This window comes from Neodiprion virginianus, chromosome 4 (genome assembly GCF_021901495.1).
Source record: "Neodiprion virginianus isolate iyNeoVirg1 chromosome 4, iyNeoVirg1.1, whole genome shotgun sequence".
Lineage (NCBI taxonomy): Eukaryota > Metazoa > Arthropoda > Insecta > Hymenoptera > Diprionidae > Neodiprion > Neodiprion virginianus.
The window spans coordinates 6,371,978-6,396,456 of NC_060880.1; the positions used below are offsets into that span (position 1 = coordinate 6,371,978).

At 38.1% G+C, this 24,479-nt stretch overlaps 1 protein-coding gene and 3 long non-coding RNA genes across 6 annotated transcripts in view; 2 read left to right on the forward strand and 2 right to left on the reverse strand.

The window, feature by feature from the left end:
* The window catches only part of LOC124303796 (uncharacterized), a 119,510-nt gene extending 116,495 nt beyond the window's left edge, over positions 1–3,015 (forward strand). For all 3 annotated transcript variants that reach the window (XM_046761466.1, XM_046761465.1, XM_046761464.1), the window contains one exon: positions 344–3,015. In XM_046761466.1, coding sequence (XP_046617422.1) covers positions 344–469 — 126 coding nt within the window. In that variant the 3' untranslated portion in view covers positions 470–3,015. The remainder of the gene's footprint in view (positions 1–343) is intronic.
* Positions 3,016–20,282: 17,267 nt separating this feature from the next.
* Positions 20,283–22,079, reverse strand: LOC124301874 (uncharacterized). The gene is made up of 4 exons (XR_006907572.1): positions 22,040–22,079; positions 21,636–21,769; positions 21,147–21,260; positions 20,283–20,887 (listed from the first exon to the last, which is right to left on the reverse strand). It is a non-coding gene; the product is annotated as an uncharacterized LOC124301874 (long non-coding RNA).
* A 168-nt stretch (positions 22,080–22,247) lies between these two features.
* Positions 22,248–22,662, forward strand: LOC124301876 (uncharacterized). Its single transcript, XR_006907573.1, has 3 exons — positions 22,248–22,317; positions 22,379–22,434; positions 22,615–22,662. It is a non-coding gene; the product is annotated as an uncharacterized LOC124301876 (long non-coding RNA).
* On the reverse strand, positions 22,281–23,240 carry LOC124301877 (uncharacterized). Its single transcript, XR_006907574.1, has 3 exons — positions 23,042–23,240; positions 22,624–22,746; positions 22,281–22,443 (listed from the first exon to the last, which is right to left on the reverse strand). It is a non-coding gene; the product is annotated as an uncharacterized LOC124301877 (long non-coding RNA).
* Between the last annotated feature and the right edge of the window lie 1,239 nt (positions 23,241–24,479).

The window sequence follows — 24,479 nt, forward strand, 5'->3', positions numbered from 1 at the left end:
GGTTGAATGGGTTTTGAAGAGCAAAAAAAAAACAAAACATTTTCTCTTCATTTCTTTTATTCAATCCTTAAGCATGTAAAAGATCAATATTTGAAGAATATTGTATAAAATTTTCATCCAAAAATTTTTAAAATGCAGTCGTCGAGAACTGGTTTTCGAAAAAAACAAGTGTCCTCCCTGTAGACAGACTAACTTATGGTAGTTTTATTAAAATTTGTTGGGAACTAGAGCCTAACAATAAGTTTAATAACTCGATCCTTGTAATTATGCTCGCGATGATGAACCCGTCGATGTACTTTGTTAATTTAAAAACGCCTAAATGCGTATCGAATGTTTGTTGCAGACCGAATACAACGACTCGAAGATGTACCCGATGTTTCCTAGGTACACGATCCTCAAGGACCTGATCAAAGCCATAATGCACGATCCAGACTACATGGAAGTTTGCCACGAGGTGGATCAAGCATAGCGTCCTGACCCCCTCCACCGTTCTCCACGCATGACTCTGTAATTTTCAGAGTTAAATTAAAATGCTCGTGGCGATGGTGAAGGGGGTGACAATGCCGTACAAACGATATTAAGTATGCGTACTAGGCTCAACGTCGATGAACGTACCGTTTGACCGACGTATACGATACAGCTACCGCTGTACCGGTCTTTTTCCAACAAGTAAAGACGAATCGAGACATAAAGAGAAAAAGGAACAGAAACGTAATCATTTATATATCTTCGAAAGATATCGATGATCGACGCTGTTAGGTAGACGATGATCGATCTTCTTAATATTACATGTATACATACAGTGTACGTGTTGTCGATGTCCAAGCCAATAAAATTCTTAGAGATTGTACACTTGACCGACAGCTTTGACGATTAGTGCGACGATCGTCGAACAGACGATAAATCGTTTCTTAGATATCGATCTAACATTTTTACATGCATGCGGTTAGAGGAAAGTGGTTGAAAGAAATTCTGAAATTTTTCTTTCATTGCCATATTGGATTTTGACATCTCTTTGATATTAGAACTATTTTGGCATGATTATTACCAAATTCGTCCACTTTCTTTACCGTTCATTCTTGTCATCAATACTTCTTCAATTTTATTATTTTTTCCGACTGGTCAAGGAACTGAAATTTTTTTTTTTCACGCAATCGAACTGAAGTAGCAGAAAAAAATCGGAGAAACGATGCTGCGATAACGTCAGAAATTTAACGTTTGAAAATTTTTATAGAGATAAAAGAAAAGAGATATTTTTCACCCCGTTCTAGACAGAATGCGTGTAAATAAATCTACCGATATGGACGTTCGACTATACATAGACAGTGAATATGAAAAGGGAGAAAGATGAGTGATGCTGCAGTTTATCTGCGAGATATTTAACGAGATATTAATGAATGATTATTGTATGCTCGCTCATATTTTTTATGCGAAACGAAGTTTGGATCGATCCATCAAAGATCAAAATGAGATAGCCGTTTGCACATTGAAACACAAAGAAAATAATAGCATTAAAAATAAGAATAAATCGGTACATATAAGTAACTATGATAAAGAAATAAATATTTTGTAGCACGTAAGTCATAAACAGATATTTGTAATTGATTGAAGTAAGATTCGTAACTTGTTTGTTCAAATTTTTGGCGAACGAAAAATTGTGAAAAATATATGCGAATGAAAAGTTTTCTATAATTAACTGATACGTTGAAATATACGCGTAAATATTTATAGGCATACGGACATATAACGAAAAAAAAGGTTAATTCTGAAATACAGTATACATGTGTTATACGTTATAACTATTATCACGAGTTCACCGTTAGAAATATTTCAACATATTTGTACTAAAAAGAAACACAAGAATTATTCTTCATGCTTTCCTTGAACAGTGGGAATTTATTGCTGAATTTTTTATTTGGCAAATAACATTGTACAACTGTCCCACTCGGGGGAAAAATTTAATTTCCTTTCGAGATAAATGTCACGGAATGAATATTGCGCCGGCTTTAATAATTTCAAAGCTCGTAAAGTCAGGGATCGCCATGATAAAGTTAACATCAGTTTCGTAAACATTCTTGGTACGTATGCGTGTGAACGAATTCAAAAAGAAAGTTCGTGAAATTTATACATAATTCACGCGTATAATACATCTAGACGATTACCATCCGCGTATAAATATTTCATATGAAACATATCTAGGTGAATATTAATAACTACGCGAATATCATGCTGTTCGATTTTGTAAAGCTATATGATAAATTCTTATCGAGTAATTGAGGTGCGTAGGGTTGTAATCCTCGTAACATTGTGCCACGTTTGAAATACTACATAATTAGTGGGTGAAAAATGGAACAAAAAAAAAATAAAAAATAAAAAAAAAGCCATAAAAAATGGAAAAACAAACCAAACGGAAAGATATCCAGTGATCGTTGTAACAATATGTTTAACTTTGAATTCAATGTTGTAGTTCCTTATATATTACACGATTATAAATGAATGCGTATAGGTATACATATACTATGGCCCGATACGTACACATATATAGTGTACTTATACATGTGCTTAATAGCGAATGAAAGTTTTTCTTCTGAGCTTGAATTATGACCGAATCGAGTTCGGGAAGGCAGAAAAAACGGTGGGAGAATATAGTAAGTGAACATAACCCAGCGAATCGGTTGGCTCAAAATCAAACAAATTTTCGACTCTATTAAACGGTATATATAAATACGACTAGATCGAAAAGCGAAACGTGATGTGTTTTGGTGTAACAATATCGTGTCGTAGATATTGTTCACGTGAAATCTGTGAGGATATTATGAGTATATATAACCTATATATATATTATATAGATAATATAATACATAAATATAAATGGCTGACAGCCCGAAATCAAAATACAAAATATTATATCGCTAGCGAGATATTGAGAAATTTGTTAATTCGGTTTTCACAAGAAAAAAAAAAAAAAAATGGACAATTTTCACTTTTTTCAATGTCTAGTGATATACGTTTATAGTAAGCTCTCTGCACTATGTATATCGGTACGATCTACATTTATACATATGTGTAGATATAATCAAACTAATCCAACTACACATCAAATAGCTAATCAAACGGTTACTCGTCTATACTTGCTATAATAATAATGATAAATATCAAATTAACACTCTATCGTTTTACCGCCGGATACGCTGAGATTTGAAACACGCGAGTACAGATAAAAACTAATCGCTTTGTACAGTCTTTGTAATTATTTTACATCACATCCGTGAATTTTTCGCTCCCCCGTTCAATTTCACCACGACTCAGTCCGCATTTGTTTATTAGCGATTATTTGTAAAAATTTTACCACCAATTAAAACAAACAGCGAGAAATAAACTTTTTCTATATATCTTACAATAAAACTTCCTTCGGCTCCAACGGTTTCAGCATCCGTGCGTGATAGGTACTAAATATACATATATTAATATCTTCTATCATTTTCTCGGTGTTGATTGTCCGTATAGCTTCTGTCACTGTTAAATCTAATAATAATAATAATTATAATGACGGTAATGTTAATAATAAAAACAACAACAAGAATAATAATAATGATGATAATAATAATGATAATGATAATGCGATGGAAAAGATATCGTTAGTAAACCGATAACAGTACAAGTGTATCCTATATTGATTTTAATGATCAAAATCGTTCATATCAAAACCATATCACCATAATATAATCATCCCAACAGTAGATTCGGAAAATCATTAAAAGCGGATTACAAAATTAGGAAACTGTAATGATAATAATAACGTCATATACCGCCAAGTGTCTCTATGCATGTACAATTCGATACAAATTAATCGTCGCCCGATCATCTCGAAAGGATAAACAAGTACCTAAAATGAAACTGCCGGTTATTTTTCAAGTTCCGTATATACCAGAGGTTTTAGTATTGTTCATTAATCTCGGTACTGATAATGGTTAATCGAGAAAAGTCGCGTTTCGGATAAAATAGCATCAATAAAATCGAATACATTGAATTGGGATGATTAAAATTATTTAAACAATCTGAGGCATTATTTTCTGTACGATGACGTACAGTGACTAATGTGTAACTGGCAGTATATCGAATATGAATTGATTATCTAATTTACAAAGGCTAATTCTTGTCGAGGGGGAAACGAATTAACTGAGTTTTTAACGTCATATGTTGAGCTTTCCTTTATCAAGAAACCGGGTTGTATTATAATTAACAATTCTTGCGACCTGAGAACGAAAACCCAACGTTGTAAGAAGCATTGACAAAATTTTTTTTCCAATCAAAATAAAAAATGAAGTCGAAACTAATAATAATAACGATAATAAGAAATTATAATTAAAATCGTGTTATATCTCTAGATAAATTATCACACCGTTATCATATGTTACATTATTATATATGTATATGGAAATGAACATTATAACGTAGAAAAATATAACAGAGATCTATATTACTTGATGATGCAATGTCCTTGAATTGAATACATAGTCAGCGTGCTCGCCTTTTCGAAAAAAAAAAAAAAAAAGGAAAAAAAAGAAGTGTAAAAGACGAAAGTAGGGAATGGAGGGGAATAAAAAAAGGTAAAAGTAGAATAATGATCGGAAAAAGAAAAGAGCAGAACGCTAAATAGATTTGGAATTTTATACATGTATACATAATTAATTGACGTACGTACACGACGCGAGCTGACATGCGCAAAAATATACGGGTTTCGTACACTCCTCTGTATTGATAATTATGTCACTATAACGATTGAAATTTCTTATATCCAGCCGTATCCCACCTTGGCCACAAAAGTTCACTTACACCCTAATATAACGATGCTAATCGAAATTCAAGCTGGCCGTAAGAACTCTGAAGGAACACTTCGCATGATTGTAGATTCGAATCTCGGCATTCGAAATGTATTATTGAACCGACAAACGCCAAACTTTTTTAACTGCGTAACCTTTGTCGCCAAGGTGCGATGTATTAGTTGATTAAAATCGAGTATCATGCGAGAGAAAGAAAAACGTATTCTTGTATTCCTTTACACATTGCGATGCGAGACAATTTTTGGAAGAAAACCAAAATTGAGTAACCACTACAATAGTTTTTTTTTTTTTTTTTTCAAGTATGCATGGGTATACCTTTTGTCTTGCTTATATATTTTTGCGCATGTGTCAAGTCTTGCGAGAGATTTCTATCCGTTGCTGTAATGATACTATAATAATATTAGGTAATTTAATAATGTATTTGCGTACGGAGTATGACGTGTAATGTAAACGTGAAAAATATTGTCTGATTATAAGTGTAAACAAAGCCTGTGTACGTGAGTATTTATTATCGATCATTATCGGATCATCGCCGCTATAACGCGGATATGAAAGATATATAAGGAATCTACTGTGTAATGTTGTAATTGTATAAAGAGGTTGGTATAGCTGGCAGTTCGCAATTAATGTTGCGATTTTGTGAAAACATTTAATCAGTTATTAAGACGCATTGCACGGTCTGGATCTTATATTATGTAATGACTAATTTTTCATTATAGCGAGCACTTTTTCATTCGGGAACGAACAGCTGTTGTCTGTGATTGAATTATTTGTACATGCGTATTTTATTATTTCAACATATCATCGCTTTGTACGTTCAAAATAGTCAAACTGAAATGAAGCAGCATTCCGTTCTTCGTTTTGGCGATTAAGCTGTATAATAATACCTTTCAATTCGAGTAAGTGTGTACAAAAGCCCGTCAGCTTGTGTGTTGAGCAAAAGATGGGAAGAAACACTGATAACGAGGTTGCATAAGTACAGCTACATACTAGCGTAAAAGCCTGGATTCATAAAGTGGGCGATTATTTTTGGTTAGTAAGTTTAAGGGGGTTCCCTAGTCGATTTTCGAGGTTTTCATTATATCTCGAATTATCCAAATCCACGTATCTGTAACGCAAAAAGGGCATAACAGCCCCATTCTACATGCAATTCTGAACAAAACCACTCCGATGCATTTTCATTTAATGGAAAAATAAAGAAATGGCATAAAGAAATACATAAAAATGCGCGAGAGTAAATTCGTAGAAATCGTTTCGTTTCTTTATTTTTGCATTAAACGGAAGTGTCTTGGGGTGGTGTTGTTCAGAATTTCATGTACAACGGGGCTTTTATGCCATTTTTGCGATTTAGATACGGGGACTTGGATAATTCGAGATACATGCGACAGCGTCGAAACCAACTACGGCCCACCCTTGAGACTGGTGAGTCTCCCGCGGAGAAAGGAGCCTTGAAATACTGGAAATAGGATTAAATGTTCTGAGGATATGAGACCCTAGAAATTTAGATCATATTAGCGGATACGTGAATATGAATAAATATTTTATATCCACCGCGATAAATAATAAATTTTAATTTTAATAGGTTAACGTTACGGTGTAAGTTTACATTGGATGAAATCCGACCAATCTAGTTGTCTATAACCAATGATCATACATGTATACATTATATTCTATATCTGTCTATATCTGTACTTATACATTATATACCTAAGACACTATACATATATTTCTTCTGTAATATCGTGCAGGCTTTTAATGCTTTGAAAGCATTAGATTTTTACTCGAAAATGATCAAACATTTTTCTAATTCGTACACAATCAATCACATACGAGGAATTAACTATCTTTTTAAATCACCATAATAATAAATTGTATAATATTTTCCTTCATATACAAAAAATAAGAGAGGAAGAAAAAACGTTTCAAACCACGACTTGTTTCTCAAAATTCCCTGACAGTATAAACTGCAGAATTTTCGCAATTACAACTATCGATAGAACGCTTAGCTGCACTTCCAATTCAATTTCCACCGTATGACAATTAGCGGGTAGATAATGGGTTTAAAAAAAAAAACCTCTAATCAAGCTAGCTTCACGTATTTGTACCTATATTACTACATGATATATCAGAAGCCAGATTAGTGTGATCGTATATCTCTAAAAATGTATGTATTGTAAAATTTATATATCTGTCTAGTAGTTCCGGTACTGTAATATTTTAGTGGCTTAATTGTTTACCGAAATAACGCGGCAAATTATTATATGCGTAACAGAAAATTGAATTATTGGTACATCAGCTGACTTTATCGCGCTGTCAAATCTTACGTGACGAAGATGTGACTGTTTACAATTATTGTAGATACGTTGTGAATACGTACCACATAAATTCTCACGCCTTTACCGGCTAAATATTGATGTACGAACAGGTGTGTTCAATATTACATAGTGATAACAACATTATTATATCGTGTAGATTTTTGCTAGTAAAGTTATAATTGTTATTTGCTCATAGCCTTTAATAATAAAATATTGGCATTATAGATACACGTTACGTGAGTATCATATAGCAGTTATTGTTTCTCCATTGTAGTGGAGGTATTGGAATAGATTAGTGTAGATAATAGAAATAGTCAATTTAGTTGACGGAAGTGTATGCTGCAATAAAAAGAATAACGTATTATTTATATTCGATGTAACATACGAGTCTGTTAACCTTGAGAATGCATTATTGGTTGAATAACTGTTACGCTTTGATAATAAAATAACATGAAAGCATTGCGAGTGTTATTCCTTACAGACATTTCCACTTCAACTTCTACTTGCTACTCCGACAGACCTCCGTCTGCGCCATTCAACTTTCCGAAAAAGAATTTTTACCAGAAATGTAAAAGTTTCATAAATTTTCCGAGTCGAGCAAGAAGGGGTCGACGGAACAGAAGAAAAAGTGTATTCCTCGCGATCTAATCTATATTTTGAATTTCCAAAATCACGTTCAATACATTTTAATACTACTCGTCACTTAACTGAATCTCCACAAAACGTCACGTACGAAGATTACACAAAAAAAAAACTTGTAATGTTCGGATACGAGGCATGAAAGTCCTACACGTTGACTGAAGAACATAAAGACGGATACCCCTGAGTAAACTTATATTTTCGAAGGGCAAGTGGGCCCAGGTGGGCCTGAGAGCGTAGGTGGGTTCTGCTCTATCAATTCATTTTTGCGCAAGCACAAATTCAGTAACTATAAATACGCTAATGAATCTTGATATATCGTTAATTAATTAATTAATTATATTTATCCTTACACGATATTTTTGATGTATTCTTATACTGATGATATTTATTACTATTCAAGGTATAATCCAAGGAGGTTGGCGGTGGTTGGAGGTGGTCGAAGGTGGACGAGGAGGAGAAAGAGAAAGACGAAGAAAACAAGGTGGACGAGTAGGTTGAGGATTTGTGCTTGGTGAGTTTAACATTGTTATACTATTTAATAACACCTATCAGTATGTTTTATTCAAAATTTTTCACACTTGTCATGTTTACGATAACTTGTTTCTATTCGTTTTTCGCGCAAGCATAAATTCAGTAGCCATGAATGTGCTGATGTAATTTATCGTATAACTGATTCATGAATTAGTTATATTAATCCTCGAACAATATTATTAATGTGTTCTTATACTAATGATAATTATTACTTTTCCAGGTATAACCCGAGGTGGTTAGCGGTGGTCGCTGGAGGTGGTTAGATTGGTTGGAGGTGGTCGAAGGTGGTTAGCGGTCATAGTACGTGGCTAAAGACGTAGGAGTAGGCAGATAATCGACCATTTGCTGACTAATTGGATCCCCAAGAACTCAGGGACCGCAGCGAAAGAAGCGTGGAACCAACAGCAGAGGAAGTACGAAGGAAAGAGCACCGGCTGTGAAATATCAAGGACACAGGATCTAGTTTGTTGGCTGTAACTTCCGATCCGTTGCTCGCAGCGCATTGTGACTGCGCCCAACCGATTCCTCTCGCAAAATTACGTCGGAATAGTGCATGAAAGAATTTATTCCAGCAATTTTCGAAATCTTTAAATTTTTCGCCAAAAATACAAAGGGGTTAGCCTTGCTGTTTTTGTGGGCGAAAAACTTTTGGTCTCGGATTCGATTTAAATGACCCTTACCTGAATAATTGGACACCCAGAAACTCAGAAAACGCAGCGAAAAGGGCGTGGGATCAACAGGAGAGAAATTACGAAGGAAAAACCAGCTGCTGAAAAATGTCGAAATTTCAGGTTCTCGTTTTCTGGCCGTAACTTTTCATTCGTTGCTCGCAGCGGATTGGGACTGCGCTCAATCGTTTTCTCCGGCAAAATTACGTCGGTATAGTGCCAAATAGAATTTATTCCAGCACTTTTCAAAATCGCGAAAATTTTCGCCTAAAATACAAAGGGGTTAGCCTTACTTTTTTTTTGGGCATAAAACTTTTGGTCTCAGATTCGATTCAAATGACCCTTACCTGACTAATTGGACACCCAGGAACTCAGAAAACGCAGCGAAAAGGGCGTGGGATCAACAGGAGAGAAATTACGAAGGAAAAACCTGTTACGCCCCGACGTACCGCCTTGGCGTAACTTTTTCAAAATTCCATTTCATTTCATTGCTTTAATTTCTTCAATGCACAGATATCATTTCATCAAAATCTCATATTCTAATAACGGCGAGTTCCACCCCTCCTGGCAAAAGTCACGTAGAGACCAACAATGATCCCTAGTATAAGGTTCAAAATTGTTTCTTATAACTGGTACCAAGAACTGAGATGAGAGACTGCTGAGTTAGTATCAGTAGCGCTCAGCCTGGAAATATCCCTCTTTTTAAATTAAAATTATAATCAATAACTAGGATAAACCACTACCTTCAGAACCATCAAATTAAAATAGATTACTCATTGGAATGTATGAATGAATGTGTGAACATTGCATGCAAATATCTTTTGTTCATATTTTCAATGTGTCACCGACGAGATTGAGAATCGTCGGAACACCGTCGAAGAGCGAGAAGTAACGCTGACCATGTGGATTTGGGCACCAGGAGGTCGCTCTCGCACCTCATTGGCTAATTACCGTTGTAACTAATTACAACTGCAGCTCCTTGGACCCTCGGGCCCAAGAAGCCGCGTCTTTCGTCTGTCAAGTCGCGAAGTGCGTGGACGTAAACCCGGATTAGCCCTCTCGAGCAAGAGTAGCGTTTGGAAAATCTTAATTGTGACCGGCCTAAAGTCTCGCGCTAATTCGTCAAATTCGAGCATTCAGTTAATCTGTTAATTGCAAAGGACTCACTATCTTCTACATTTCCCTCTTTTCTGTTCTTTACTAAATCTCGTCATTTCGCGAATAGACATTTTTATGATATTCCATTTTCCTTAGTTAAAATTGAGTTCGGCCCTGATTCAAGCGAATCAGGTAATCTTAAGTAAAAATAATAATAGTTACACTATCATTTTTAATAAATAATCGTTCCAATCAATTTTAACTTATCATCAAAATCAGAAAACAGACACTTTCAAACTTTCGATAACAAGATATCATTCTAAATTCACAAAGACTAAGTGACCAACGTTCAACATCATTCGATTGATCAACTCGTCCAAATTTGAGGTGAGGCCCCTGGTCCAGCATTCTACCGACGCAGACCGACACGATCCGACGGCTTTCAATCTCGTCGACCGATTCACCAAAGAGCTAAGTCAATCCGAGTGTTAATCTTCGAAATTCGACGAATTCTTGTTTCACCTTGATAATCAAAAACTACTTCAGTAAATTCACAAAAACCAAGTCAAGAATTGGTGGCTAGCTTCACTACCCCCAATTAATTCGTACTTATTGTTTCCAAGAATTAACGAATAAGACTTAACAATTATATATATATAATCGATTTAAGATAATCTGAAAAGAGAGATACAATACAAAAATCACGACCAGCTAGTTATAACCATCGTTCAGAGTGGATGTTCTTGGTATCAAATAATAATATCCTCTAGAATAGTATAACACATGATTTTTATAAACTTGAAGACTTTATAAATTGTTATTTTCGGCTCATATATATATATTTATCACCATTGATTGTTACCAAACATTTCAATAATCAAATCGAAATAGAATGTACTTCATCTTTTACCAGTCAAATTATATTAATCATTTATTTTGAACGACCTTCTTCCTATTTTTATTATTGTAATTGCCTCAACCATTTAAACAAACCTCACAGACCTGTAAAGGACTATAGCAGCACGATCCTACAAAATACCGGCTTATCGAAAGGTAGGTCTTTTCTTAGTGTTAATTATTATTCATTGTCGTTACGTGGGAGCTAGATTATTCAATTAATCATCAACTACCAACGCTCGGTACACCCTCGCCCCCACGTAACAACCGGCTGCTGAAAAATGCCGAAAACTCAGGTTCTCGTTTTTTGGCTGTAACTTCTGATGCGTTGATCGCAGCGTATTGGAACTGCGCCCAATCGATTTCTCTCGCAAAATTACGTCGGAATAGTGCCAGATAGAATTTATCCCATCACTTTTCGGAATCACGAAAATTTTCGCCAAAAATACAAAGGGGTTAGCCTTACTTTTTTTTTGGGCAAAAAACTTTTGGTCTCAGATTCGATTCAAATGACCCTTACCTGACTAACTGGACACCCAGGAACTCAGAAAACGCAGCGAAAAGGGCGTGGGATCAACAGCAGAGAAATTACGAAGGAATAACCAACTGCTGAAAAATGCCGAAAACTCAGGATCTCGTTTTTTGGCTGTAACTTTTGATGCGTTGATCGCAGCGTATTGGGACTGCGCCCAATCGATTTCTCTCGCAAAATTACGTCGGAATAGTGCCAGATAGAATTTATTCCAGCACTTTTCGGAATCACGAAAATTTTCGCCAAAAATACAAAGGGGTTAGCCTTACTTTTTTTTTGGGCAAAAAACTTTTGGCCTCAGATTCGATTTAAATGACCCTCACCTGACTAATTGGACACCCAGGAACCTAGAAAACGCAGCGAAAAGGGCGTGGGATCAACAGCAGAGAAATTACGAAGGAAAAACCAACTGCTGAAAAATGCCAAAAACTCAGGATCTCGTTTTTTGGCTGTAACTTTTGATGCGTTGATCGCAGCGTATTGGGACTGCGCCCAATCGATTTCTCCCGCAAAATTACGTCGGAATAGTGCCAGATAGAATTTATTCCAGCACTTTTCGGAATCACGAAAATTTTCGCCAAAAATACAAAGGGGTTAGCCTTACTTTTTTTTTGGGCAAAAAACTTTTGGTCTCAGATTCGATTTAAATGACCCTTACCTGACTAATTGGACACCCAGGAACCTAGAAAACGCAGCGAAAAGGGCGTGGGATCAACAGCAGAGAAATTACGAAGGAAAAACCAACTGCTGAAAAATGCCGAAAACTCAGGTTCTCGTTTTTTGGCTGTAACTTTTGATGCGTTGATCGCAGCGTATTGGGACTGCGCCCAATCGATTTCTCTCGCAAAATTACGTCGGAATAGTGCCAGATAGAATTTATTCCAGCACTTTTCGAAATCACGAAAATTTTCGACAAAAATACAAAGGGGTTAGCCTTACTTTTTTTTTGGGCAAAAAACTTTTGGTCTCAGATTCGATTTAAATGACTCTTACCTGACTAATTAGACACCCAGGAACCTAGAAAACGCAGCGAAAAGGGCGTGGGGTCAACAGCAGAGAAATTACGAAGGAAAAACCAACTGCTGAAAAATGCCGAAAACTCAGGATCTCGTTTTTTGGCTGTAACTTTTGATGCGTTGATCGCAGCGTATTGGGACTGCGCCCAATCGATTTCTCTTGCAAAATTACGTCGGAATAGTGCCAGATAGAATTTATTTCAGCACTTTTCGGAATCGCGAAAATTTTTGCCAAAAATACAAAGGGGTTAGCCTTACTTTTTTTTTGGGCAAAAAACTTTTGGTCTCAGATTCGATTTAAATGACCCTTACCTGACTAATTGGACACCCAGGAACTCAGAAAACGCAGCGGAAAGGGCGTGGGATCAACAGGAGAGAAATTACGAAGGAAAAACCAGCTGCTGAAAAATGCCGAAAACTCAGGTTCTCGTTTTTTGGCTGTAACTTTAGATGCGTTGATCGCAGCGTATTGGGACTGCGCCCAATCGATTTCTCTCGCAAAATTACGTCGGAATAGTGCCAGATAGAATTTATTCCAGCACTTTTCGGAATCACGAAAATTTTCGCCAAAAATACAAAGGGGTTAGCCTTACTTTTTTTTTGGGCAAAAAACTTTTGGTCTCAGATTCGATTTAAATGACTCTTACCTGACTAATTGAACACCCAGGAACCTAGAAAACGCAGCGAAAAGGGCGTGGGGTCAACAGCAGAGAAATTACGAAGGAAAAACCAACTGCTGAAAAATGCCGAAAACTCAGGATCTCGTTTTTTGGCTGTAACTTTTGATGCGTTGATCGCAGCGTATTGGGACTGCGCCCAATCGATTTCTCTTGCAAAATTACGTAGGAATAGTGCTAGATAGAATTTATTCCAGCACTTTTCGGAATCACGAAAATTTTCGCCAAAAATACAAAGGGGTTAGCCTTACTTTTTTTTTGGGCAAAAAACTTTTGGTCTCAGATTCGATTCAAATGACCCTTACCTGACTAACTGGACACCCAGGAACTCAGAAAACGCAGCGAAAAGGGCGTGGGATCAACAGCAGAGAAATTACGAAGGAATAACCAACTGCTGAAAAATGCCGAAAACTCAGGATCTCGTTTTTTGGCTGTAACTTTTGATGCGTTGATCGCAGCGTATTGGGACTGCGCCCAATCGATTTCTCTTGCAAAATTACGTCGGAATAGTGCCAGATAGAATTTATTCCAGCACTTTTCAAAATCGCGAAAATTTTTGCCAAAAATACAAAGGGGTTAGCCTTACTTTTTTTTTGGGCAAAAAACTTTTGGTCTCAGATTCGATTTAAATGACCCTTACCTGACTAATTGGACACCCAGGAACTCAGAAAACGCAGCGAAAAGGGCGTGGGATCAACAGGAGAGAAATTACGAAGGAAAAACCAGCTGCTGAAAAATGCCGAAAACTCTGGTTCTCGTTTTTTGGCTGTAACTTTTGATGCGTTGATCGCAGCGTATTGGGACTGCGCCCAATCGATTTCTCTTGCAAAATTACGTCGGAATAGTGCCAGATAGAATTTATTCCAGCACTTTTCGGAATCACGAAAATTTTCGCCAAAAATACAAAGGGGTTAGCCTTACTTTTTTTTTGGGCAAAAAACTTTTGGTCTCAGATTCGATTTAAATGACCCTCACCTGACTAATTGGACACCCAGGAACCTAGAAAACGCAGCGAAAAGGGCGTGGGATCAACAGCAGAGAAATTACGAAGGAAAAACCAACTGCTGAAAAATGCCAAAAACTCAGGATCTCGTTTTTTGGCTGTAACTTTTGATGCGTTGATCGCAGCGTATTGGGACTGCGCCCAATCGATTTCTCTTGCAAAATTACGTCGGAATAGTGCCAGATAGAATTTATTCCAGCACTTTTCGGAATCGCGAAAATTTTTGCCAAAAATACAAAGGGGTTAGCCTTACTTTTTTTTTGGGCAAAAAACTTTTGGTCTCAGATTCGATTTAAATGACCCTTACCTGACTAATTGGACACCCTGGAACTCAGAAAACGCAGCGGAAAGGGCGTGGGATCAACAGGAGAGAAATTACGAAGGAAAAACCAGCTGCTGAAAAATGCCGAAAACTCAGGTTCTCATTTTTTGGCTGTAACTTTAGATGCGTTGATCGCAGCGTATTGGGACTGCGCCCAATCGATTTCTCTCGCAAAATTACGTCGGAATAGTGCCAGATAGAATTTATTCCAGCACTTTTCGGAATCACGAAAATTTTCGCCAAAAATACAAAGGGGTTAGCCTTACTTTTTTTTTGGGCAAAAAACTTTTGGTCTCAGATTCGATTTAAATGACCCTTACCTGACTAATTGGACACCCAGGAACCTAGAAAACGCAGCGAAAAGGGCGTGGGATCAACAGCAGAGAAATTACGAGGGAAAAACCAACTGCTGAAGAATGCCGAAAACTCAGGATCTCGTTTTTTGGCTGTAACTTTTGATGCGTTGATCGCAGCGTATTGGGACTGCGCCCAATCGATTTCTCTTGCAAAATTACGTCGGAATAGTGCCAGATAGAATTTATTCCAGCACTTTTCGGAATCACGAAAATTTTCGCCAAAAATACAAAGGGGTTAGCCTTACTTTTTTTTTGGGCAAAAAACTTTTGGTCTCAGATTCGATTTAAATGACCCTCACCTGACTAATTGGACACCCAGGAACCTAGAAAACGCAGCGAAAAGGGCGTGGGATCAACAGCAGAGAAATTACGAAGGAAAAACCAACTGCTGAAAAATGCCGAAAACTCAGGTTCTCGTTTTTTGGCTGTAACTTTTGATGCGTTGATCGCAGCGTATTGGGACTGCGCCCAATCGATTTCTCTCGCAAGATTACGTCGGAATAGTGCCAGATAGAATTTATTCCAGCACTTTTTGAAATCACGAAAATTTTCGACAAAAATACAAAAGGGTTAGCCTTACTTTTTTTTTGGGCAAAAAACTTTTGGTCTCAGATTCGATTTAAATGACCCTTACCTGACTAATTGGACACCCAGGAACTCAGAAAACGCAGCGGAAAGGGCGTGGGATCAACAGGAGAGAAATTACGAAGGAAAAACCAGCTGCTGAAAAATGCCGAAAACTCAGGTTCTCGTTTTTTGGCTGTAACTTTAGATGCGTTGATCGCAGCGTATTGGGACTGCGCCCAATCGATTTCTCTTGCAAAATTACGTCGGAATAGTGCCAGATAGAATTTATTCCAGCACTTTTCGGAATCACGAAAATTTTCGCCAAAAATACAAAGGGGTTAGCCTTACTTTTTTTTTGGGCAAAAAACTTTTGGTCTCAGATTCGATTTAAATGACCCTCACCTGACTAATTGGACACCCAGGAACCTAGAAAACGCAGCGAAAAGGGCGTGGGATCAACAGCAGAGAAATTACGAAGGAAAAACCAACTGCTGAAAAATGCCGAAAACTCAGGTTCTCGTTTTTTGGCTGTAACTTTTGATGCGTTGATCGCAGCGTATTGGGACTGCGCCCAATCGATTTCTCTCGCAAGATTACGTCGGAATAGTGCCAGATAAAATTTATTCCAGCACTTTTCGAAATCACGAAAATTTTCGACAAAAATACAAAGGGGTTAGCCTTACTATTTTTTTGGGCAAAAAACTTTTGGTCTCAGATTCGATTTAAATGACCCTTACCTGACTAATTGGACACCCAGGAACTCAGAAAACGCAGCGGAAAGGGCGTGGGATCAACAGGAGAGAAATTACGAAGGAAAAACCAGCTGCTGAAAAATGCCGAAAACTCAGGTTCTCGTTTTTTGGCTGTAACTTTAGATGCGTTGATCGCAGCGTATTGGGACTGCGCCCAATCGATTTCTCTTGCAAAATTACGTCGGAATAGTGCCAGATAGAATTTATTCCAGCACTTTTCGGAATCACGAAAATTTTCGCCAAAAATACAAAGGGGTTAGCCTTACTTTTTTTTTGGGCAAAAAACTTTTGGTCTCAGATTCGATTTAAATGACCCTCACCTGACTAATTGGACACCCAGGAACATAGAAGACGCAGCGAAAAGGGCGTGGGATCAACAGCAGAGAAATTACGAAGGAAAAACCAACTGCTGAAAAATGCCGAAAACTCAGGTTCTCGTTTTTTGGCTGTAACTTTTGATGCGTTGATCGCAGCGTATTGGGACTGCGCCCAATCGATTTCTCTCGCAAAATTACGTCGGAATAGTGCCAGATAGAATTTATTCCAGCACTTTTCGGAATCACGAAAATTTTCGACAAAAATACAAAGGGGTTAGCCTTACTTTTTTTTTGGGCAAAAAACTTTTGGTCTCAGATTCGATTTGAATGACTCTTACCTGACTAATTGGACACCCAGGAACCTAGAAAACGCAGCGAAAAGGGCGTGGGATCAACAGGAGAGAAATTACGAAGGAAAAACCAGCTGCTGAAAAATGCCGAAAACTCAGGTTCTCGTTTTTTGGCTGTAACTTTAGATGCGTTGATCGCAGCGTATTGGGACTGCGCCCAATCGATTTCTCTTGCAAAATTACGTCGGAATAGTGCCAGATAGAATTTATTCCAGCACTTTTCGGAATCACGAAAATTTTCGCCAAAAATACAAAGGGGTTAGCCTTACTTTTTTTTTGGGCAAAAAACTTTTGGTCTCAGATTCGATTTAAATGACCCTCACCTGACTAATTGGACACCCAGGAACATAGAAGACGCAGCGAAAAGGGCGTGGGATCAACAGCAGAGAAATTACGAAGGAAAAACCAACTGCTGAAAAATGCCGAAAACTCAGGTTCTCGTTTTTTGGCTGTAACTTTAGATGCGTTGATCGCAGCGTATTGGGACTGCGCCCAATCGATTTCTCTTGCAAAATTACGTCGGAATAGTGCCAGATAGAATTTATTCCAGCACTTTACGGAATCACGAAAATTTTCGCCAAAAATACAAAGGGGTTAGCCTTACTTTTTTTTGGGCAAAAAACTTTTGGTCTCAGATTCGATTTAAATGACCCTCACCTGACTAATTGGACACCCAGGAACCTAGAAAACGCAGCGAAAAGGGCGTGGGATCAACAGCAGAGAAATTACGAAGGAAAAACCAACTGCTGAAAAATGCCGAAAACTCAGGTTCTCGTTTTTTGGCTGTAACTTTTGATGCGTTGATCGCAGCGTATTGGGACTGCGCCCAATCGATTTCTCTCGCAAGATTACGTCGGAATAGTGCCAGATAAAATTTATTCCAGCACTTTTCGAAATCACGAAAATTTTCGACAAAAATACAAAGGGGTTAGCCTTACTTTTTTTTTGGGCAAAAAACTTTTGGTCTCAGATTCGATTTAAATGACCCTTACCTGACTAATCGGACACCCAGGAACTCAGAAAACGCAGCGGAAAGGGCGTGGGATCAACAGGAGAGAAATTACGAAGGAAAAACCAGCTGCTGAAAAATGCCGAAAACTCAGGTTCTCGTTTTTTGGCTGTAACTTTAGATGCGTTGATCGCAGCGTATTGGGACTGCGCCCAATCGATTTCTCTCGCAAAATTACGTCGGAATAGTGCCAGATAGAATTTATTCCAGCACTTTTCGGAATCACGAAAATTTTCGCCAAATATACAAAGGGGTTAGCCTTACTTTTTTTTTGGGCAAAAAACTTTTGGTCTCAGATTCGATTTAAATGACCCTTACCTGACTAATTGGACACCCAGGAACTCAGAAAACGTAGCGAAAAGGGCGTGGGATCAACAGCAGAGAAATTACGAAGGAATAACCAACTGCTGAAAAATGCCGAAAACTCAGGATCTCGTTTTTTGGCTGTAACTTTTGATGCGTTGATCGCAGTGTATTGGGACTGCGCCCAATCGATTTCTCTTGCAAAATTACGTCGGAATAGTGCCAGATAGAATTTATTCCAGCACTTTTCGGAATCGCGAAAATTTTTGCCAAAAATACAAAGGGGTTAGCCTTACTTTTTTTTTGGGCAAAAAACTTTTGGTCTCAGATTCGATTCAAATGACCCTTACCTGACTAATTGGACACCCAGGAACTCAGAAAACGCAGCGAAAAGGGCGTGGGATCAACAGGAGAGAAATTACGAAGGAAAAACCAGCTGCTGGAAAATGCCGAAAACTCAGGTTCTCGTTTTATGGCTGTAACTTTTGATGCGTTGATCGCAGCGTATTGGGACTGCGCCCAATCGATTTCTCTTGCAAAATTACGTCGGAATAGTGCCAGATAGAATTTATTCCAGCACTTTTCGGAATCACGAAAATTTTCGCCAAAAATACAAAGGGGTTAGCCTTACTTTTTTTTTGGGCAAAAAACTTTTGGTCTCAGATTCGATTTAAATGACCCTCACCTGACTAATTGGACACCCAGGAACCTAGAAAACGCAGCGAAAAGGGCGTGGGATCAACAGGAGAGAAATTACGAAGGAAAAACCAGCTGCTGAAAAATGCCGAAAACTCAGGTTCTCGTTTTTTGGCTGTAACTTTAGATGCGTTGATCGCAGCGTATTGGGACTGCGCTCAATCGATTTCTCTCGCAAAATCACGTCGGAATAGTGCCAGATAGAATTTATTCCAGCACTTTTCGGAATCACGAAAATTTTCGCCAAAAATACAAAGGGGTTAGCCTTACTTTTTTTTTGGGCAAAAAACTTTTGGTCTCAGATTCGATGTAAATGACCCTTACCTGACTAATTGGACACCCAGGAACCTAGAAAACGCAGCGAAAAGGGCGTGGGATCAACAGGAGAGAAATTACGAAGGAAAAACCAACTGCTGAAAAATGCCGAAAACTCAGGTTCTTGTTTTTAGGCTGTAACTTTTGATGCGTTGATCGCAGCGTATTGGGACTGCGCCCAATCGATTTCTCTCGCAAAATTACGTCGGAACAGTGCCAGATAGAATTTATTCCAGCACTTTTCGGAATCACGAAAATTTTCGCCAAAAATACAAAGGGGTTAGCCTTACTTTTTTTTTGGGCAAAAAACTTTTGGTCTCAGATTCGATTTAAGCGACCCTTACCTGACTAATTGGACACCCAGGAACTCAGAAAACGCAGCGAAAAGGGCGTGGGACCAACAGGAGAGAAATGACGACGAAAAGATCACCAGCTGAAAAATGTGAACAACACGGGTTCCGGTTTTTTGTCTGTAACTCGTGATCTTTTCCTCGCAGCGAATTGGGATTGCGCCCAATCGATTTCTCTCGCAAAATTACTTCGGAATAGTGCATGAAAGAATTCATTCCTGCAGTTTTCAAAATCGCGAAAATTCATGCCATAAATGCGAGGGGGCTTCCTGTTTCTCACGATTCTTGATCAAAAAATCTTCTGTCTTAGATTCGATTTGTCTTACCTTTTTTTGACCCATTAGACCCCCGTGACAGCAGAAAACGTACCAAAAATAGCGTAGGACCAAAAGGAGAGAAATTACGAAGGAAATATTTCAATTCTTGGCCGTAACTTTTGGCCTGCTGCATTCCGCGGCTTCAGGCTATACGCAATTGACATCTCCCGCAAGATCACATCGACGTAGGGTATCCACAAACCAATTCTATCATCTCTCAAAATCGGCAAATTTCAGGCTGAAAAATTTCAACGAGGCAAATTTCCATCTTTTTTTCGCGAATCTGGAGCCAAAAACTTTCCGTTTCGTCATTTTTTCGAACGATACTTTGTCGACGAATTGGACCCTAAAGAAATTCGAAAAGGCCGTCAAAATCTGTGGGAAATAAATCCAAAGAAAGACGAGCAAATTTTCAATCATTTATTCATTTTAATCCAGGTTGCATCAAGTACTAATGATAGAGTATCATTCATGTTATGTTCTGCGAAAGAGCATTACACCTGCATGCAGGCCATTACTTAAGCAATACCTCCAATTTACGATAATCACTGTATTTCACAATATCCCTCATTTTTAGCATGAGATGATATTCGTTGCACTTTTTTTTCTGACTTAATATTCAGATTTATTATTCAATATTTAATCATTCTTTTGCATTGCTATGTGATCTCGACTGTAATATATTGCAGTTCACTGTATTATACAAGTTACGTTCCATACTGACACCCGATGGATGGTTGTAGAATTCGTACGCAAACACTATTTACCCTTGCAAATCTAGATAATTAAATTGATGGCATGAAATTTTGTTTCAAACCTACAGACTGATAAATTTATTAATCATTTTCAATCACACATGCCAAAAAATTCACTATCTGTGCGGCCCAAAAGTCAAACCCTCATGTTAGATTACCCGCCACACATTTTTGTCAGCAGCTGATATCGAACAGGCGTCACCCGTGGGCGTCACCATCATTTTCAGGATGCTGCTAATCCACCTCGGGTTATATCTGGAATAGTAATAAATATTTTCAATATAAGAACATATCAAAAATATTGTGTAAGTATTACTATAATCAATTAAATAACTAATATTATAATAAATTTTATTAGCGCATTAATAGCTACTGAATTTCTGCTTGCGCAAAAAATGAATTGAAATAATTTATTGTAAACATGACAAGTTTGAAAAATTTTAGATAAAATAAAAAATTTTATTGAAATATAATTGCAATTATCATCAAATATCATTAAAATGTTAAAACTCACCTAGCACAAATCCTCGTCCTCTTCGTCAACCTTGTTCTCCACGTCTTCCTCGCCCTCCTCCTTGTCCACCTCCGACCACCGCCAACAACCACCGATAACCACCTCGGGTTATACCTTGAATAGTAATAAATATTTTTAGTGTAAGATCACAACAAAAATATAGTGTAAGGATTAATATAATTCGTTAATTAATTAATAATTTAATAAATTTCATTACCGCATTTATAGCTACTGAATTTGTGCTTGCGCGAAAAATTAATTTTCTGTCCCTTGTCCCCAACCCCCACTTTCTACTCCAACTCCTGTACTCCCACTCCAACTTCTAATTCTACTCCTAGTTCTGACCCTACTCTTGATCCTATTCCTACTCCTGATCCTACTCCTAATTCTACTCCTACTCCTGATCCTACTCCTATTTCTACTCCTACTCCTACTTCTGATTCTGCTCCCACTTCTACTCTATTCAATACTTTGGAATGTTATACTCACAGTACACAAATCCTAGTCATCCTCGTCCATCTTGCTCTCCTCGTATTTCTCGTTCTCCTCCTCGTCCACCTCCGAACACACCCAACCATCACCAAAAACCTCCAACAACCACTGATAACCACCTCGGGTTATACCTGGAATAGTAATAAATATTTTCAGTACAAGAACACATCAAAAATATTGTGTAAGGATTAATATAATTTTTTTATTGACACGTTATACTAAGAAGATTGAAAAAATTATAAAAAATGAAAGAAATTTTGTTAGTGCATTGATAGCTACTGAATTTAGGCTTGCGCGAATAACGATCTGAAATAATTCATTAAAAACATGCCAAGTGTCAAAATTTTTAGATAAAATATAAATACAATTGCCATTAAATATTATAAAAGTGTTTTATTCACCGTGCAGAAGTCCTCGTCCTCCTCGTCCACCTTGTTCTCCTCGTCCTCCTTGTCCTGCTCCTCCTCGTCCACCTCGATCAGCCGCAACCACCCCTAACCACGTCCGACCACCTCCAAACACCGCCAACCACCTCCAACGACCACCGCTAACCACCTCGGGTTGTACTCCGAATATTAATAAATGAGCGGTTGTCCCGGAAGTCAAGTTTCACCAGGTAGTGGACCTGGAGCGCCGAAACTACGGAGCGCTTGTCCTGGAAATCAAGTTTCACCAGGTAGTGCAGCTTGAATGCAGAAATTACGGAGCGCTTGTTCCTGGAGTCGAGTTTCACCAGGAAGCGGACCTGGAGCGTAGAAACTACGGGGCGCTTGTCGTGGAAGTGGAGTTTCACCAGGTAGCGGACCTGGAGCGCCGAAACTACGGAGCGCTTGTCCTGGAAATCAAGTTTCATCAGGTAGTGGACCTGAAGCACAGAAACTACGGAGCGCTTATCCTGGAAATCAAGTTACACCAGGTAGCGGACCTGGAGCACAGAAACTACGGGACGCTTGTCCTGGCAGTCGAGTTTGCACAGGAAGCGAACCCGGAGCGCAGGATCCAGGAGGTAGAGAACCCGGTACTCAAAATTTGCGGAGCGCGATTTTCATACGTCCGCTCTACTGCGCGGTCGGTTCCGGACTGAGAAATTCGGCTAACTGATTTTCGTCTATATAGATCAAGAGAGAAAAATTTTTGGTGACGTGACTTTCTGAACATCCGAACATCCAAACTTTGGTTTCGAACTTTAATACTATGTATGTATGATGTACGATGTATGATGATTTTAGTTTTCACGTTTCAGACAAGAAATGCGTACCTTATCTTTCCTGCCGATTCCAGACTCAAGCGGCTAGGCCCTTCGATGGTCAGCCGTTGACTCAAGATATTCTTTAGTTAACGGGTCAACTAATAATAACGCTGCCGTCCTGCTACAGTTGGATGATAAAAAATTTTGCTCGTACCTTTCAAATGTGTGTTAAAATAAACTCGAAGTTTTATGAACCTTCGTTCTTTCCGAGGTTTTTTCTCTCCCTGTGAAAAAAAAATCGCCTACAGTCACCTTTTTAGGCCTTTAAATCAGGACACTGCGTTAAATATATACTGTCTCACATACGGAGCATTCATTTCATCTCGATCAAAATTAGCGCATTCGTGATGTATTACAGTTACTCTCAACTTTTTTTTATACGAACACTTTTCGACAACAATTCTGCTTCTCTACCCAACGTAGATACTTCACTTGCGACGAGCTAAAACAGCGTTTCGATTCTATGAAAATTCAAGATCGAGAGAGCAAATGAAAAGTTGTTGGAATAATTATGAATACTAATGTTATGGAATACATCGAGCGCGCGTCGAATAGAATCCCATTTCGAAATGAATAATTCTTCAATTTTCATATTATAGCCGTATTATTGTAGATAATATGATTTGTCTCCTGGAAAATTATGAAAGTTACAGTATGCATTACGCATTAATCGTAAATAGATCATCTATATTAATATCGTACATGGACCGCATATGCATATACATATACTTTTTGGTCTCTGCGTCATTATTACATCTGATCTATTATTATTTATGATCTATGTATACATTCTTCTCTCGGGTACCTATACTTCAATTAAATCACTGTTTTGCTACGAATTTTGAAAGAAACTTATTCTCGTTATTAATTTCTTGTATCGCCGGCTTGGGCTTACCATTGCGAAGACTGTGTTACTCGGAAGGTGAATGCAGCCAGCATCATGTCGAAATCGGTAACTCTCTGATGTTCTGCAATAAGTTCTCAACTCTAGCATTGGAACATCTCAGGGAGCGCAAGCGCATGATGATTTTCGGTTGTCACACCAAAGCCCAGCAAGGCAACTGTTTTTATATTCTTCAACCAACGTCCTACATTATCAGACGTTGCTTTGGTAGAAACAAACTTGCCAAGTTTCTTCACTCCACGACGCGACTGCATGGCTTCCCATAAGCTCGTTATAAGCTAGTGACGTCACAACGGTCGCATTCGGTAGACCCATGTATGTCTGGTTGTCATTGTTTGCTGCGTTAGGCGTATACCTAAGGCTCACAGCTGCTCACAAAGTATTGACGAAGGACACTCAGTCCTTGATCTCCATGGCGATAAGATTGCACTGGACAAAAAATACAGGTCCAAACACGTTAGATAAATGATTATTTATCTGACACCGATTTTTTAATAAACTCAAAAAGAATATCTCATTGACGTATGAGTAAGTTATTTGGACATGCTTGTACGACAGAACTTAAGCATTACCAGTCACTAGGAACATTTGCAAAATTATTATCTAAAAAAATTCGCCAACACAGCAATTTCATCACTTCTCCGAACAAGTTGAAACAAATCTCCGCCTTCTACTCTTTCAGATTTCA